Consider the following 14,310-nt stretch of genomic DNA (forward strand, 5'->3'; position numbering starts at 1 on the left):
CAGACAAATGAAGGTACTTGCCAAAATCCGCCACTAGTAAGTGATACAGCTCAAACTGGGACCCAGGTGAACTAAGGATATCAAGCCATCAACATCTCAACCATCTCCTTTCCCATAAGAGTGGCAGAGCCAGTGCCAGAACCCAGATCCTTCCACCTTAAGCTCCAATCCTGTAGAGAGGGTAGCATCTAGTCCAGAAGCTAAGTTAAATAAATAGAACATACATTTAGTTCCACCAGGTTTCAAAGACGTATATGCTGAACCAGATATACCATAACTACTTCCCATATGGCCTCAAATTCCATCGAAAGAAATGAATGCCTTTGGCCCAAAGCAATATTCTCAACCAGTAGAATCTAGGAGTTGACCCAGGTTGGTTCATGGTTAAAACGGATAACAACAGATTCCTCCAAATTTGCAGGCAAAAAGAAAAAAAAATAAGTTAATGGATAGAATCTTTTCCTTTCTAAGCTTTTTCTCCCATCATTTTTTCTTAAACATTTGGACCCTGCTTCCTTATCTCATCTGATAAAGGTGACTAAATGTTCAATTGTCAAATTATCACACCTGATACCAAGCATCTCTATTCAGACTGTCAGGCTCCTATTACACTAAATTTGGTAAGTTACACTAGTTGTCTTTATCCTGAAAAAATATTTGATATTTGGGGGATCTACAGGCATTCTTACACATAAGAAACTCACTTTCCTGGTATTAAAATTGTTTTTAGAAATACAAATTAGCATTTGGGGCCATTCTGCAAAGGTCACCATGACTTCCAGATTCCTATCACTTGGGTAAATTTGCACTGTCTCTGTGGGCATCTCTTTTTAAATTGAAACACTACAAACACCCCTACATTGGCTAGATGAATAAAAAAAATGGGATCCTCTGCATAAGAGATAGCGACTGAGGTCAGAACTCTGTGGGAGGGCAGGGGAGGGGTGAGGAGGGGTAAAGGAAGGAAGGAAGAAGGAAGAGAGATGGGAATGAGGGAGGTAACGTTCCCTATGATGATGTGGTTTACGTATTGCAGCAGTTAACTCTCCAAATCCTATGTTTCACTACCATTCTAGTCTCCTTCAAAGGTCCCTCTGTGGCGGGGGGGGGAGTCAAGGAACCAAAGTTGGTAGTATAGAAAATGGAATCCCCTGAAATCTTACCTACCTACCCTTCCACACCACCTCTTATGCCCATCCGTCCAGCCTCCCCGGCTCTGGGAGTGGAGGAGGAAGAGAACACAATTCCCCCCAACCCCCTTGCCGATGGGGGGACTCACCACCCCGGGGACTCACCTGGCACTCACCACCACCGCCACCCCGACCCTAAATGGAAGATTTGAAAGTCAGGTTTCATTTTCCATTCACAGTACTCAGTCCCAGACACTTCTGAGGGGAGAAAAAAACACCTCAAACTCTGTCTGCAAACCACAAATAAATGTTCTTGAACGTAAAATACGAGGTTTTGTTTCTCCATGCTGGGTAACAGTAATGAGCCTAACTTAGATAAACAGTTAAGTGTCCACTGACAATACCACGAGGACCAGAGCCCAAAGGTGGATGAGGATGGTTCCTGTGACCACCGTGAAAAAAAAAAAAAAAAATCTGCCAGGTGGGTGTAACTGATATTTAGGGAGATTCCAAAACCACGTCATGCAGAGCTGAGCCCCTGACTCTGTCTCTGTCTGCTTCATCTTGTAAGTGCCGTTTAGACAGAATCTGAGTACAGCAGAAGCTTCTCCCTTTAATTCACCTTTATGCTTCAGCCAAGAAAGCTGTCCAAACTGAAACCTCCTAATTGGCTCTTAGTAAAATGGCTTCATTCTGTTTCATTAAACTCTTCTAATTCTCTATGGACTAAAAGTCACAATAAAATAAAATAAAATAAAATAAAATAATCCACTATCTCTATAACCTTTTTCTTGCCAACAGTGGGCCCCCAGTTCTGTGCCATAGGAGATACCCTTCACACCATATCGCAGGTGTGGTTGAAGTCTCCCAATTTGGGGCAAGATGCACCTTGTATTTTTTTAATGCATCTGACTTATGATGCTAATATACAGCCTGTTATGGACTGAACTGTGTCCCCTGCAAAATTCATATGTGGAAACCTTAACTACCAACATGACTGTGTTGGAGATAGGGCCCTAAGGGGGTAATTAAGGTTAAATGAGGTTATGAGAGTGGGGCTCTAATTCAATAGCACTGTTGTCCTCGTTAGAAGGGGAAGCCACCAGAGTGCTGTCTCTCCACCCTGTGAGGGCACAGTGAGAAGGTGGCCACCTGCAACCCGAAGGAAGAGCTCTCATCAGACATCGATCCTGCTGGCACCCTGATGTTGCACTTCCAGTCTCCACAACTGTGAGAAAATAAATTTCCATTGTGCGAGCCACCCACTCTATGGTGCTTTGTCATGACAGCCTGAGGAGACTAAGACAGAGCCAAAGCACAGATGTTTTTGGAAACAGGATGAAGTAGCAAAATCAACCTGTCTTGTCTTAATGCCACTCAGCGAACACTGGGATGGGCAAAAGAACGGTGAAGCTCCCTCAGACACTGCTGGAAAAGAACCCCGAACCAAATCTTGGCCCAGACGATCTTTGGAACATTTTTTCTTTTTACTTTCTAGGATAATTGCGGTGATTTGGGCACATTTATTAATCCCATTTGGAACGCTGATCTCCTGAAAGTTGGATGCTAAATCAAAAATAGATGGCTTTCTTTCCAGCAAGTCTAAGCTATACAAATGTGTGTCTGGAAACACATTAGCAAAGATAGCGCTCAAGTGACCTTGATGGCCATAAGAGACTGAAATTTTTTTTAGCCAGGACAGCAGAAGTGAAATCCAAGGGTCTTCAACTGAACTCACGGGATAAAGTGCCAGCCAGTTTATGGCCTGCAGAAAACAGCCAGCAACTACCAACTCACTGATAGACTGAGAGCCTTTTTCCTCTAAATCTCTCAGAGAAACTTCTGAATACACTTACGGGTAAGAGTCAATGAAAGCGTGTGGGATGGACAAAGACCCTGGAAGGGAGGAAGGCTTGAGGGAAACTGGCCTTGGCCTGGACTTTAAGGATCCAAAGGACTGGGTTGGCCCCCAGCTCTGCCTGTTTGCAGCCTTGGGCCTCTAAATAACTCATTTCCTCTTCAACAAACCTCAGGTTCCAATATCAACAAAAATAAGGTTGTTTCTAAAACAAATGAGATAACCTGTAAGAAGCGTTATGTAAACTGAAAAGTGCTAAACGCGTACAAGATAGGCCTCTCTGGAATTCTGCATTCAGGTACTCACTAAAAACGCAGCTTTAAAAAAAAAAAAAAAAAACTAAAACCAGCTCCTTGGGCATCTGGATGACTCAATCGGTTGAGTGTCTGACTTTGGCTCAGGTCATGAGCTCATGGTTCGTGAATTCTCATGCTTCGTGAGATCAAGCCGCGCATTGGGCTCCGTGCTGACAGCATGGAGCCTGCTTGGGATTTTCTATCTGTCTCTCTCTGTCCCTCCCCCTCTCACGCTCTCTCTCAAAAATAAACAGACATTAAAAAAATAAAAATAATTAAAAATTTAAAAAACCCAGCTCTGAAGGTTTGCTTCTTTCTTAAGTGGATTTAAAAATCTAAAAAGAGCTACTTGTCAATGGCTAATCTGAGCCGAATTACTCATTGAATACCAACCGTATCTTTGTCAGGCTACGTCACCACCCTGCCCCAGCCCCCACCGCACCCCCATTCAGCATTTTCACTCCTGGTGATAGGGAGAACAGGAGGAAACAGTCTGCTGGAGACTTTTCGAGAGATGGGAGTTTGCAACAAGTGGAAATGTCTGTGTCCTTTCCAATACCCCGTTATACATAAATATTCTTCCTTTCTCCTTATTTGTACTTTGCCGCTTGTAGCTTAGAGGAGTCCTGGAATTTCCTTCACGCACGAAGACTTAGAGATCCTCTCCACTCCAACCCCCCAACCATCTACTCATTCAGCAAAAGTCACTGAGTGTCTACTACGTGCCAGGCTCTTCTTGGGGCACTGGGGACATGACAAGTAACAAGACAGGGCAAGTTCCTGTTCATGAAGTTCATACGCTAGTGAGGGAGGCTGGCATCAAATGAGACACATGAGTAAGAGGCTTTCGGACAATGACCAGTGCCGGGAAGACAACTGAATGGGCGACATAGTAGAAAGGGACAAGGCTGGGGAATGAGAAGGGAGGTCTTCAGATGAGACAAGGAAGCCCTTGCTAAAAAGGTGACCTTTGAGCTGACATTCAAAGGTGGAAAGGAGCCAGCCACACGAAAATGCGTTCTAAGCAGTGGAAAGTGCAAGTCCCTGAGACAGGACCAAGTTTGATCTATTTGAGGAACAAAAGGAAGCCAATGGCCCCAAGGTCAGATCGAAGGAGAGGGTTGAAGAGATAGGTCAAAGAGGCCATGTCAATGGTCCCTTTGCACATGGGAGGGGCAATGAGAAGAAGTGAAATGAGCAGCCCAAAGTCACACAGCTAATTATTGTTACAGCTTATTCTAGAACCTAATTCTTTTGCCTCCAAATCCAGGGTTTTTTACACCATATTGACCTGCTTGCCTTGAGGTGTGGGAATACTGTGTGCTGATCTTAATGCTTTTTAAAACCCCTTAAGATGCATAAAAGCGGGGCACCTGGGTGGCTCAGTCGGTTAAGCGTCCGACTCTTGATTTCGGCTCAGGTCATGCTCTCGTGGTCGTGAGATCCAGACGAGGCTCTGTGCTGAGCGTGGAGCTTGCCTGGGATTCTCTCTCTGCTCCTCCCCTGCTTGCACGCGCTCTCTCTCTCTCTCTCAAAATAAATAAACATTAAAAAATATACATAAAAGCACAAGCCAATCCCAGTTTTCAGCAAAAAACCAACAGGTGATCCCAGTGATTTAAAATGCACATAAGGTTGGGGCACCTGGGTGGCTCAGTCGGTTAAGCATCTGACTTCGTCTCAGGTCATGACCTCGCGGTCCGTGAGTTCGAGCCCCGAATTGGGCTCTGTGCTGACAGCTCGGAGCCTGGAGCCTGCTTCGGATTCTGTGTCTCCCTCTCTCTCTCTGCCCTTCCCCCACTCATGCTCTGTCTCTCTCTCTGTCAAAAATAAACGTTAAAAAATATTAATAAAAAATAAATAAATAAAATGTACATAAGTTCTCCTACAAAAGCCAGACTTGGTGCCATTCAACTTTTTCTGAGGTCCTACACAAGCAGTAACTATTTGTCATAGGCTTAGCTTTACAAATATGGAGGAAGGCCACAGCTCACCGGAGAAGAATCATTTTACATTTAGGTCTTCGTTTTGCACCTAAACCTCTTGACAGTGCTTTGCTTAATTCACGCAAGGGCAATCAAAACCAATCTGCTCTCAATCCGCCTTCATTCTGTGCTATTAAATTGTCAGGTAATGGGGCTGTAAGTAAAACATCATAATTACAACCTCCTTCCACAATCTGTGAGCACCTCCACCTGAAGGTTCGAATCTGTTAATACTCAAAACCTACAGTCTGTGGAAGTGTCCCTCTCCTTTTCTGTTATAATGCTAGGTCCCCCTTCATCTCTGCCCTGCTAAACACACTTGGTCTGTGTAAGCCCCAACTTCCAAAGAACAGACCCAAAGTGACTGGCCCACCAGAGGTAGAGGTGGAGATACTATTTGGCTAGATGGGCTAATGGAGAAAGGACTGAGTAGGAAAGGCATTCTTCTTCCTCTCCCTCCCCCTCCTCTTCCTTCTTCTTCTCTTTCTCCTTACAATGAGCTTCTCCAGCCCCTGAGCTCTGGGAGCCTCACCAGACAAGAGCCAGAGGTCCCAACAACTTAAGACATAGACTCAAAGAATGTATAAGGACCCCTGTTCTTGGGGTGCCTGGGGGGCTCAGTCGGTTAAGCGTCCAACTTCAGCTCAGGTCATGATCTCACGGTCTGTGAGTTCCAGCCTCGTGTCAGGGTCTGTGCTGACAGCTCAGAGCCTGGAGGCTGCTTCGGATTCTGTGTCTCCCTCTCTCTCTGCCCCACCCTCCTCATGCTCTGTCTCTCTCTCTCTCCCAAAAATAAACATTAAAAATTAAAAAAAAAAAAAACAAAAACAAAAAGGACCCCTGTTCTAGTCCAACAGCACCACACACTACCTGTGTGATCTTGGGTAAGTTACTCAACCTCTCTGTTCTTTAGTTCCGCCACCTGCAAAATTAGGCCAGTATCTTCTTAAGTTTAAATAAGAGCAAATAGCATTCTTCTAGTTAAATTGTAACGAATTAGTTAATAATAAACTATTTTTTAATGTGTGTAGAGCACATGGTTCCATACAGGTGTGAGATATACCACCCTCACTCCCTTACTCTCTTCCTGCCTCCACCTCCTGGCTAGAAAAGACTACTGCCACGCCCACCTGCAAGAACGATCGATCGTGCATGAAGTCAGAGCATCTTACTGGAAGGTAGTTCAGTGGCACCCTGATGGCCATCAAGTGGGGCCAATACCACCACAGAAGTATTATGAGAATAATTGCATGAAATAATGTGCATGAAACACCTGCATGCAATGTTGTCTCATTAAATGTTGGTCTTTTTATTGGAGTCTTTTCATTTTTAGCACCATCCGTTGTGACTGTAGATGCTACTTGTGCACTTCTCCACTGTTGTCAGGCTGTAACATGTTGGATTCATCTGTGTTTATCACTGTCATATGTAGAGAGAGAGAACGACGATTATCCAGAAACGTATTCTCAAAACCAAGGCAAGCTTCACAGCCCTCCATCCCGACCAGAGTTCCCTGAAGATGCCAGTATGATCATTTAGACAGCTGCCCACCTGACACACCTCAGGGACATCTCCCAGTCAACAAGTTTCAGACCGAACGCTCGAGCTTTCCTGCAAGACTGGTCCTGCCCTCGCTGTCTTCCCGGTTCTTCCAATGACTCCACCTCCACGCTGCATTCACACAAAACCTGTTGATTTTCTTTCTGCCTTCCAGAGCTCCCTACCCCATCCACTTTTCCATTACCACAGCCACTACCCTGGTCCCTGTCACCATGGTGTCAGGTCCCTAACATTCACCCGAGCCACACAGCGCTTGTTTGGAAACGGAGTTCAGACCATACCTCTTCTCAGCTTGAAACCTTTCAGGGGCTTAAGATAAAGACAACACTCCTGTCCCCACCCCACAATCCTACCCTACCTACAACAACATGAGGCTGTTGGGGTCTGACACTATGGATCCACCAGCCACGCCTCAAAACACATGCTCTCTTGCTCTCCACTCCAGCCATGGAAACTGCCTTTCACTTCCTCAGATACACATGTTCCTTCTGCCACAGGGCCTTTGCACTTGCTGTTTACTCTTCTGTGTCAGTTCACCTCCTCGGTAGCCAATTAAGCCCTACATATCTTCCAGGTCTCAGTACAAGGGTCTGACTACCTTCCCTGACTGCTCACCTTCCCTGATCCTTGTCAATCTCTTCTATACTTTCTTAAAACCCTGATGCACTCCTTCATGGAATGTACATAAACATACAATTAGGCACTCTTCTGTGCATTGACTGATTTAGGTCTACGTCCCTCACTATAAAGTCCAAGAAGACTTGTTCTATACTATTCTGACTATATCTCCAGGGACAGCATTTGGTAAGTAGTGGGCATTCAATAAATATGTTTTGCAGGGACCAAAACAAAAAAAAAACAAAAACAAAAACAAAAAAAAAAACAAGGCACACTTTCCAGAGACCAACAGACAAAAACTGGGTTGTGTTTGGGTTGTATTAAGGTGTAACAGCTTCAGTGTTGAAAACAGGCAACACATCTTCACTCGTGAATAGCCAGTCGGCTTATAATACATTTACTCAACAGATAAGTGGGTTTCTGCTTTTCTGGTCTGGAGAAAAGAATAAATGCCCTCGCAAAAACAAACAAACAAACAAAAAACAACCAAAAAAATATTAAACGCACATACACACATCAGATAAACAAATTTCAACCCAACACACACAGAGTTGTTGCCTAGCCCAAACCAGCTTCAGAGGAGGCTGGGAGAAATGATAAAACGCATTCCTGCGAAAAACGGACACTCGGTTGCAACTTGTTCTGCTCGCCTGGCAGTCATTCAAGAGGGGCCTTAACATCTGTATGCTAATTACAGACACGGTGGTCGACGCTAGGCACACACAAATCTGTCTTGGTCGCTCTCTTTTGCGCCAAGGGAACGCTGTCCAACATTCATTAGAGCTTGTAGACCACACTGCTGCTTAGGCGGACACGCTGCGCGCCCCCTCCCCAGCCCTTGCCAGCCCCACCCTTCTCGCAAACCCCTTCCCCCTCCCACTTCTAGTCCTGTCTGAGCCAAACTAGCTGTCTGGTTTGGTAATAAGATTGAGAGAAGACTCGGAAGGCCCTGGGGGCTCCATTATGCCCCGTGCCTTAGGAGAAGGGCCACCTCCAGGGACCGGTGCCGCAGATCCGAGCCTCACTTGCTGCCAGGAAACCTTTCCCACCGAGAACACCCTGAGCAGGCTGCGCAGCTCCAGATCCAGGGGGAGGCACCCCACCCATCTGCCAGAGAGACAAAGATCACCAGAAACAAAGGACACACACACACACACACGCACACACAAAGTCAAAAGCAAATACCGACACTTGGTGTGAATTCAAGCCAAAGAGCCGGCTTGGTGTATCTTTAAATAGGTTTTGAGACAATCCAGGAGGGACAATGATTAGGTGGTAATGACAGGCACTATCTGGGTTTGGAGCCCACGCTGCCTCCGCCCTCCTCCCACCCGCGCTGCGGTTCCCAGGCGCATTTTCCAGCCTCAGGACACACGCTGCCGGGAGCAAGAGTGCTTCCACTCACGGAAGCGCGCGCGCGCAGGAGGTGGAGGCAGGACGAGGGCCGCCCAAGTAGGAAATACCAACCTTTCGGATCCCAGTTCACCTGTTTTCTTGGAGTCTCGATTGGAAATTTCATGGCTCCGTTGCCCAGAAGGGGAGGAGATGAAAAGAATCGAAATAATAATAAAGTCCTCAAGCTTTACACGCCTCGGTACGGCAGTCCAACAAAACAATCTCCAAGGATGGGGGAGCCTTGGACTGGCTCGTGGAGGAACCCCGGAGAAAGATAAGTGGAACAGACTGGCTAAGGAGACACTGGAAACGGCTTAGGTGTTGGCACCGGCGGAAGGGTGGCCAGCTGCAGCCCCCTGGGTGAAAGGAAAAGTAAGACTGGCGAGGGGTGGATGGAGAGGGAGGCTCGGGAAGATAAAAGAGCCAAGCTGCTTCCCAAACGCGGGGGCGGCAGGTGGGGGGGCTGAGCAGCCGGAGGGCCGGCGCGAGGGAGAAACCCACTGCAGTGTCACTCCAGCCCCCGAAGGCGTGTGCGCACACACTCCCGCACACACTCACTCGCCCGGGCGCGCGCTCCGGCGGGCACGTCAGCCTCGCTCGGCCGCGCACCGCGCACACGCCCCACCCCGGCCGCGGCTCCTAGCCTCCCCCCGCCCCGGGCGACGCCCCCCACTCCCCACCCCCCGAAAGCCATTGGACGGAGGGGTGGCGCGGCACCCGGGGAGCGCGCGGCGAGGGCGACCCTCCCCGAAGCGCGCCGCGGACGCCGCGCCACGGCGGGAGAGCGCGCGGCGGGTGGAGGCGCGGGGCCACGGCGGCGCGCGGGGCTCCCGGCGCCCGGGCGGGAGCGGCGGCCGGCGGCGGACTTGCCCGCGGGGCGGCGGCGGCGGCGGGCGCGGCGCGGCGGCCGGAAGCCGCGGCGGGGCGGGGAGCGGGCGCCGGGCGCGCCGCTACTTACTGGCTCGGCCGGCCGGCGGGCGGGCAGGCGTGGAGGCAGCCGCGGCGCGCTCGGTGGAGTTGCAGCCGGAGACACGCTTGGCTGCCTGGAAGGCGCAGCAGGAGGCGGAGGGAGGGCCTCGGCCGCCCCGCCGCAGACCTCGGCCTCGGGGGTGACCTCTTGCCACCCTGGGCGCGCACACACACACCCTTTTTTTTTTTTCCTCACTTCATTTTTTCACTCCAGTCCCCCCCCCCTCCCCGCACCCGGTTCTCCCGCCTGCGCCCCGAACCCGCGTCGCCAGCGCACTCGAAAGAGGCCGGTGCCAGCCATGAGCCTTTTGTTCTGGGACCGCTCCGCGTTGGCCGCGCTCTCCCCACCCGGAGAAGCTCGCTCCCCAGGCGCAGCCCGGTCCCTTCCCGAGCTACCTGCAGCCCGGCTGGGGCCGCTTGCTCGGAGGCGGGGGAGGCGGCTGGAGAGAGACGCCACGACCCCAGAGGAAACTGGAGTTGCCAAGACCTAGCGGCCCTGGGAGCCCGGGGGCCCAGCCCGGGCAAGTGCAAAGGAACCCCACACATGTTCCCGGAAAGAGGCTGAACCTGGCGCCTCTCCCCTACCCCAGCTCTCACTGAAGCCGCACAGGGGCTTTCCGTGAGGCCTCGATCTCCAGAAGAGCCAGGTGGTGCTGAAATGCTCTCGAACGGGCCACTCGAAGTACCAATATGAATGATGCTTACAAATTATTTCGGCTCCTAGCAACAGAGACTTGCACATAGTAGATGTTCAAGAAACACTCGCTAAATGAAGGCATGAGCTGCATGAAGTAGTGTTGGACAGAAAGTAGTTTCAATTCCTGTCCATTCACTGTCCACTCGACCTGTATCTTAAGCCCCTTCTACGTGCCATCACTGTGCTAGGTGCTGGCCGTGTGGCAGAGACCGGCACAGGTATGGACCTTGCTTCCGTGGGTCTTACTGTCGAGTGCCCACGAGGTCCGGTTAGATTTGTCGTTGCCCTTAATTATGAACAAGAAAGTGACTACCAGGCTCATTCCCAAGACTGCCTGCTATGGTCCTGAACCCCTACGTTGGCAGTTGCCACTCTAGGGCACCTTGAGGCCTCTGGGAGCCCTGTTTCAGCAGCGTCCTTCCCATCCCCCGCAGTCACATCCAGGTTTCCGAGTCCCAGGGCAAGATCCACAGAGGTCCACTGTCATCTGTGGGAAGGGCTGGTAAGTGCTTTGTCACTGACCCTGCAGGCTGCTGGGACTGGACTCCTGAGTTCAATGCAGACCCCATCCAGGCAAACCTGGTCCCGGTCTGATGGCGGTACTCTGACCCCTCAGCCCTTTGGGAAGACACAGGTTCCCAAGGCACTTAACAGCCACCTTCTCTGGGAGTCCATTTCCACACTTTGTTTCCCTCTACGAGGAGTGCGGGAGGATGGATGAGACACGGAAATCAGACAAACAAGGAATTTCTGCTTCTCCAGCCATGACCCCAGAAAAATTCTGTCCCCAAACCCGAAGTGAGCTGCTTCTAAGCTCCTGAAACAGCCTTCAGAGGTTCACTCTGCCCTCTCCTTAACTGCTCACAGGCAGGAGGGCTCGAGCCCAGTCACTGCAATGCAATGTTTTCCTCTGCATCTGAGTCAGAGAGAGGTGCCCCCAGAGAAAGATACCCTCTCTCCCAAAGCCTCTGAGAATAGGGAAGAAAGACTGACATGTATCAAATGGCCCCTCACAGCCTCATACTTCTCTGTATTTATCTTCCCTGTGTCATGTTGAAGAAGCTCTAGCCAGCCTCATTTTACAGATGAGAAGATCAAGGCCCAGAGAGGTAAAGGAACACACCCAAGGTCACAACACGGAGATTCTAACCCAAGGGAGCTCATCTGGTCCCTGCACCCATAAATCTGACCCTGAAGCCGTCAGATAGGATCTTTGGGTCGTGAAGATCTAAATACTCTATTATCTAGGATCCCAGCCCTTCCTCCTTTGCAAAATGAATTGGGCTACCCTGCTGCCTTGAGGTCTACATCAGGGAATTAGTTTAATATCCAAGGCAAATTCCCCTGGCACAAAATGTAGCCCTAGGGTGCATCATTCAGTCAATCAACAAACACATATTGAGCAGGTCTTATGGATGAGACAGACTGGAGATTTCCCTCAGAAGTTTCATGGGGCCCTGGGAGAACCTTGCCCCAGAAAGGCATCAGCAGGACTGTTATTTGGAGGCTTAGGCAGGTTTCAGATGGACCTGCTGGGGTGAAGGAGTAGGATCAGGGGTCTGAAGTGCCTGATGTGGGTTGAAGACTTGCCCTAGTCACAGGCCCTTAGGATCTCTCTGCTAATTCACCGCCCCCCCCACCCCCCACCCCAACCTCTGGGGCTTTCTCTTTCCTCCACTTTCACTCTCCCTTCTCAGTATGTGGACAACACAAATGGGGGAGGGGTCCACCAAAAATTAAGTAAATAAGTAAGTAAGTAATGCCAGCACAACCTCCCCAAATGCGCCTGACACGAAGCCCCGCTCCTGAAGTGCGTATGTGGAAAGGGCTGTAGGGGCTGGAGGGTGTAAAGGAAGAGCCCCCCCCCCCCCCACGCAAGAAAAACAACTTAGCACATTAACCCTTTGTGTTTCTGCAACCCCCTTCCACCGCCGCCGATTCTTCCCCTTGGTTATTACGCACTAGATTCCACTTACCCCAAGGAGGAAAGAAGCGAACTGTCTAGAGAAAAAACATCCAAAACAGATGCCGCGCGGAGCGGTTCCCTCTCCCTCTGTGCCGCCGCAACTTCCATGGCTATTGCTGCGGGCGGGTTAAGTCTGGTGGAGAGAGACCGCCTCGGGTTCCTGCGGCAGGAAAACAAAGCATCGTGGCGCAAAGTCCGCCCGCACTGGCCGGGCCCCGCCAGCAGCCCCGGGCCGGCGGCGGCCGCGTCCTGGGCGCATTCGGTGGCAAAGGGCGCAGATCCCCGCCGGGGAAGCGTCGCAGCGGGTCGCCCCGGCCTCTGCAGCTCAGAACCTGCAATAGTTGTCGCACCACTTTAACGATTGCCTGGTGGCCGGGCGCGGGAGGGTTGGGGGAAGCCGGAAAACCCCAGTCACCTCCCGCGAGGAAGTTTTCCGAGAGTTGGTGGCTTTGCTACCCCCTCCTCACTTCGCAGTCCGGGATGGGTGTGAGAGCCGAGGGGTGCTGCCTGCCGCGTTGGGGAGTCGGTCTCTCGGGGGGCGGGGGGGGGGGGCGATGGCAAAGAACAGCTCAGCCGGAGAAGAGTTGAACACGGATTCCGGGGTGAGGCCGGAGAACGTCCTGGACAGAGAATCGCAGGGAGTGATGAAGCAGCTTGGGGAATCCTGCCTGGTGCCGGCTTGGCAAACCGACGCGGGAGGACAGATCTGATTAGACTCCACTTTGAACTCACGAATACCAGAATGAATTCACTAATCTGCTTTGAATTGTTCTCCTTTGGTTTCATCATTTTTCCCTGAAGTCCAGAAGAAATCCCCACCTTCCAAGATCTTCCCCACCCCCCTGCAAGACATCTCCAGGTCTCCTTCTCCAAAGAACTGCAGAGAAGTTTCCGTGTCCTTTTGTGAGGATACCCCCCCTCAACACACACACACACACACACACACACACACACACACACACCCTGTGGATACCCACTCTGGTAGAACTAACAAGGTTATGCGTTCAAGTTAACTTGAATCTCTCCTCCCAAAAATGTTTCCCCCAGTGAAGTTTCCACTTTGTTCTAAGCATTTAATCACGCCTACATTTGGCTTCATGTCCCAACCAGCATCTGCAAAAACACACCCTTAAATATATGTTGCTGTAATCTCAGATTCTGCTTTTGGCTTGGAAAAGCTGGAGTCACATCAGTAGCTAAAGGGCAGAGGGTATCATATGTCATACTGCTCAATAGCAAACTCTGTGTGCTAAACCCTGAAGATTTATTTTGGTGACTCAAACCTCTGATTGCGGATTAATGAAGACAGCATATTATGAACTCCAAACAAGTTGTACTTAAAGCATCACGCTGACGAGCATGTTTCATAACTAGGAACTGCTTTCCTCTTCCCTTGTAAGTTTCTGTATTTTAAATTTTGGTCCTTAAGAAAATATTGAGTTCCCATAAGGCCCCATGCCCAACGTTTTACCAAAAATGCACACACCTATAATCCTGCTTTCTTTAAAACACGTTTTAAGGTGATTCCCTCTCTCTGGGTTACTGCCAAAACATAATCCCACATAATTTTTCTGAGATGGCGCTGAAATTTTTTGGTTTTCCCCTCAACTTTTTATTCTTAAAATTTCTGAACACACAGAACAGTTATAGGTGTTTGGTAAAAACCAGGATGCTGTCAAAGATTGCATTTGTTTGTTATTTCTAGTGTATTTTATTCCAGAAAAGTCCCTTCATTTTTTTTTAATGGCATTGACTTTTTTTTTTTTAAGAATCCAAATTCATTTGCTTTCTGGTAATGTTTATGTCATGATGTAGCTAAACATAAGTCAACTTACT

The 14,310-nt window shown here is 49.6% G+C and overlaps 1 protein-coding gene across 2 annotated transcripts in view; it reads right to left on the reverse strand.

Annotated features, from left to right (window-relative positions):
- Positions 1-12,956, reverse strand: part of KCNK10 (potassium two pore domain channel subfamily K member 10) — a 130,249-nt gene extending 117,293 nt beyond the window's left edge. The window contains exon 1 of one of the 2 annotated variants that reach the window (XM_045451790.1): positions 12,485-12,956. Coding sequence is in view for 1 of the 2 variants with exons in the window: in XM_045451786.1 (XP_045307742.1) it covers positions 8,915-8,966 (52 nt within the window). In the remaining variant the exon portion in view is untranslated. Of the gene's footprint in view, positions 1-8,914; positions 9,441-12,484 lie in introns of those variants that run through there. The other variant, XM_045451786.1, reaches the window with a different exon arrangement.
- Between the last annotated feature and the right edge of the window lie 1,354 nt (positions 12,957-14,310).

The sequence above is a fragment of the Leopardus geoffroyi genome, chromosome B3, assembly GCF_018350155.1.
Source record: "Leopardus geoffroyi isolate Oge1 chromosome B3, O.geoffroyi_Oge1_pat1.0, whole genome shotgun sequence".
Taxonomy (NCBI): Eukaryota; Metazoa; Chordata; class Mammalia; order Carnivora; family Felidae; genus Leopardus; species Leopardus geoffroyi.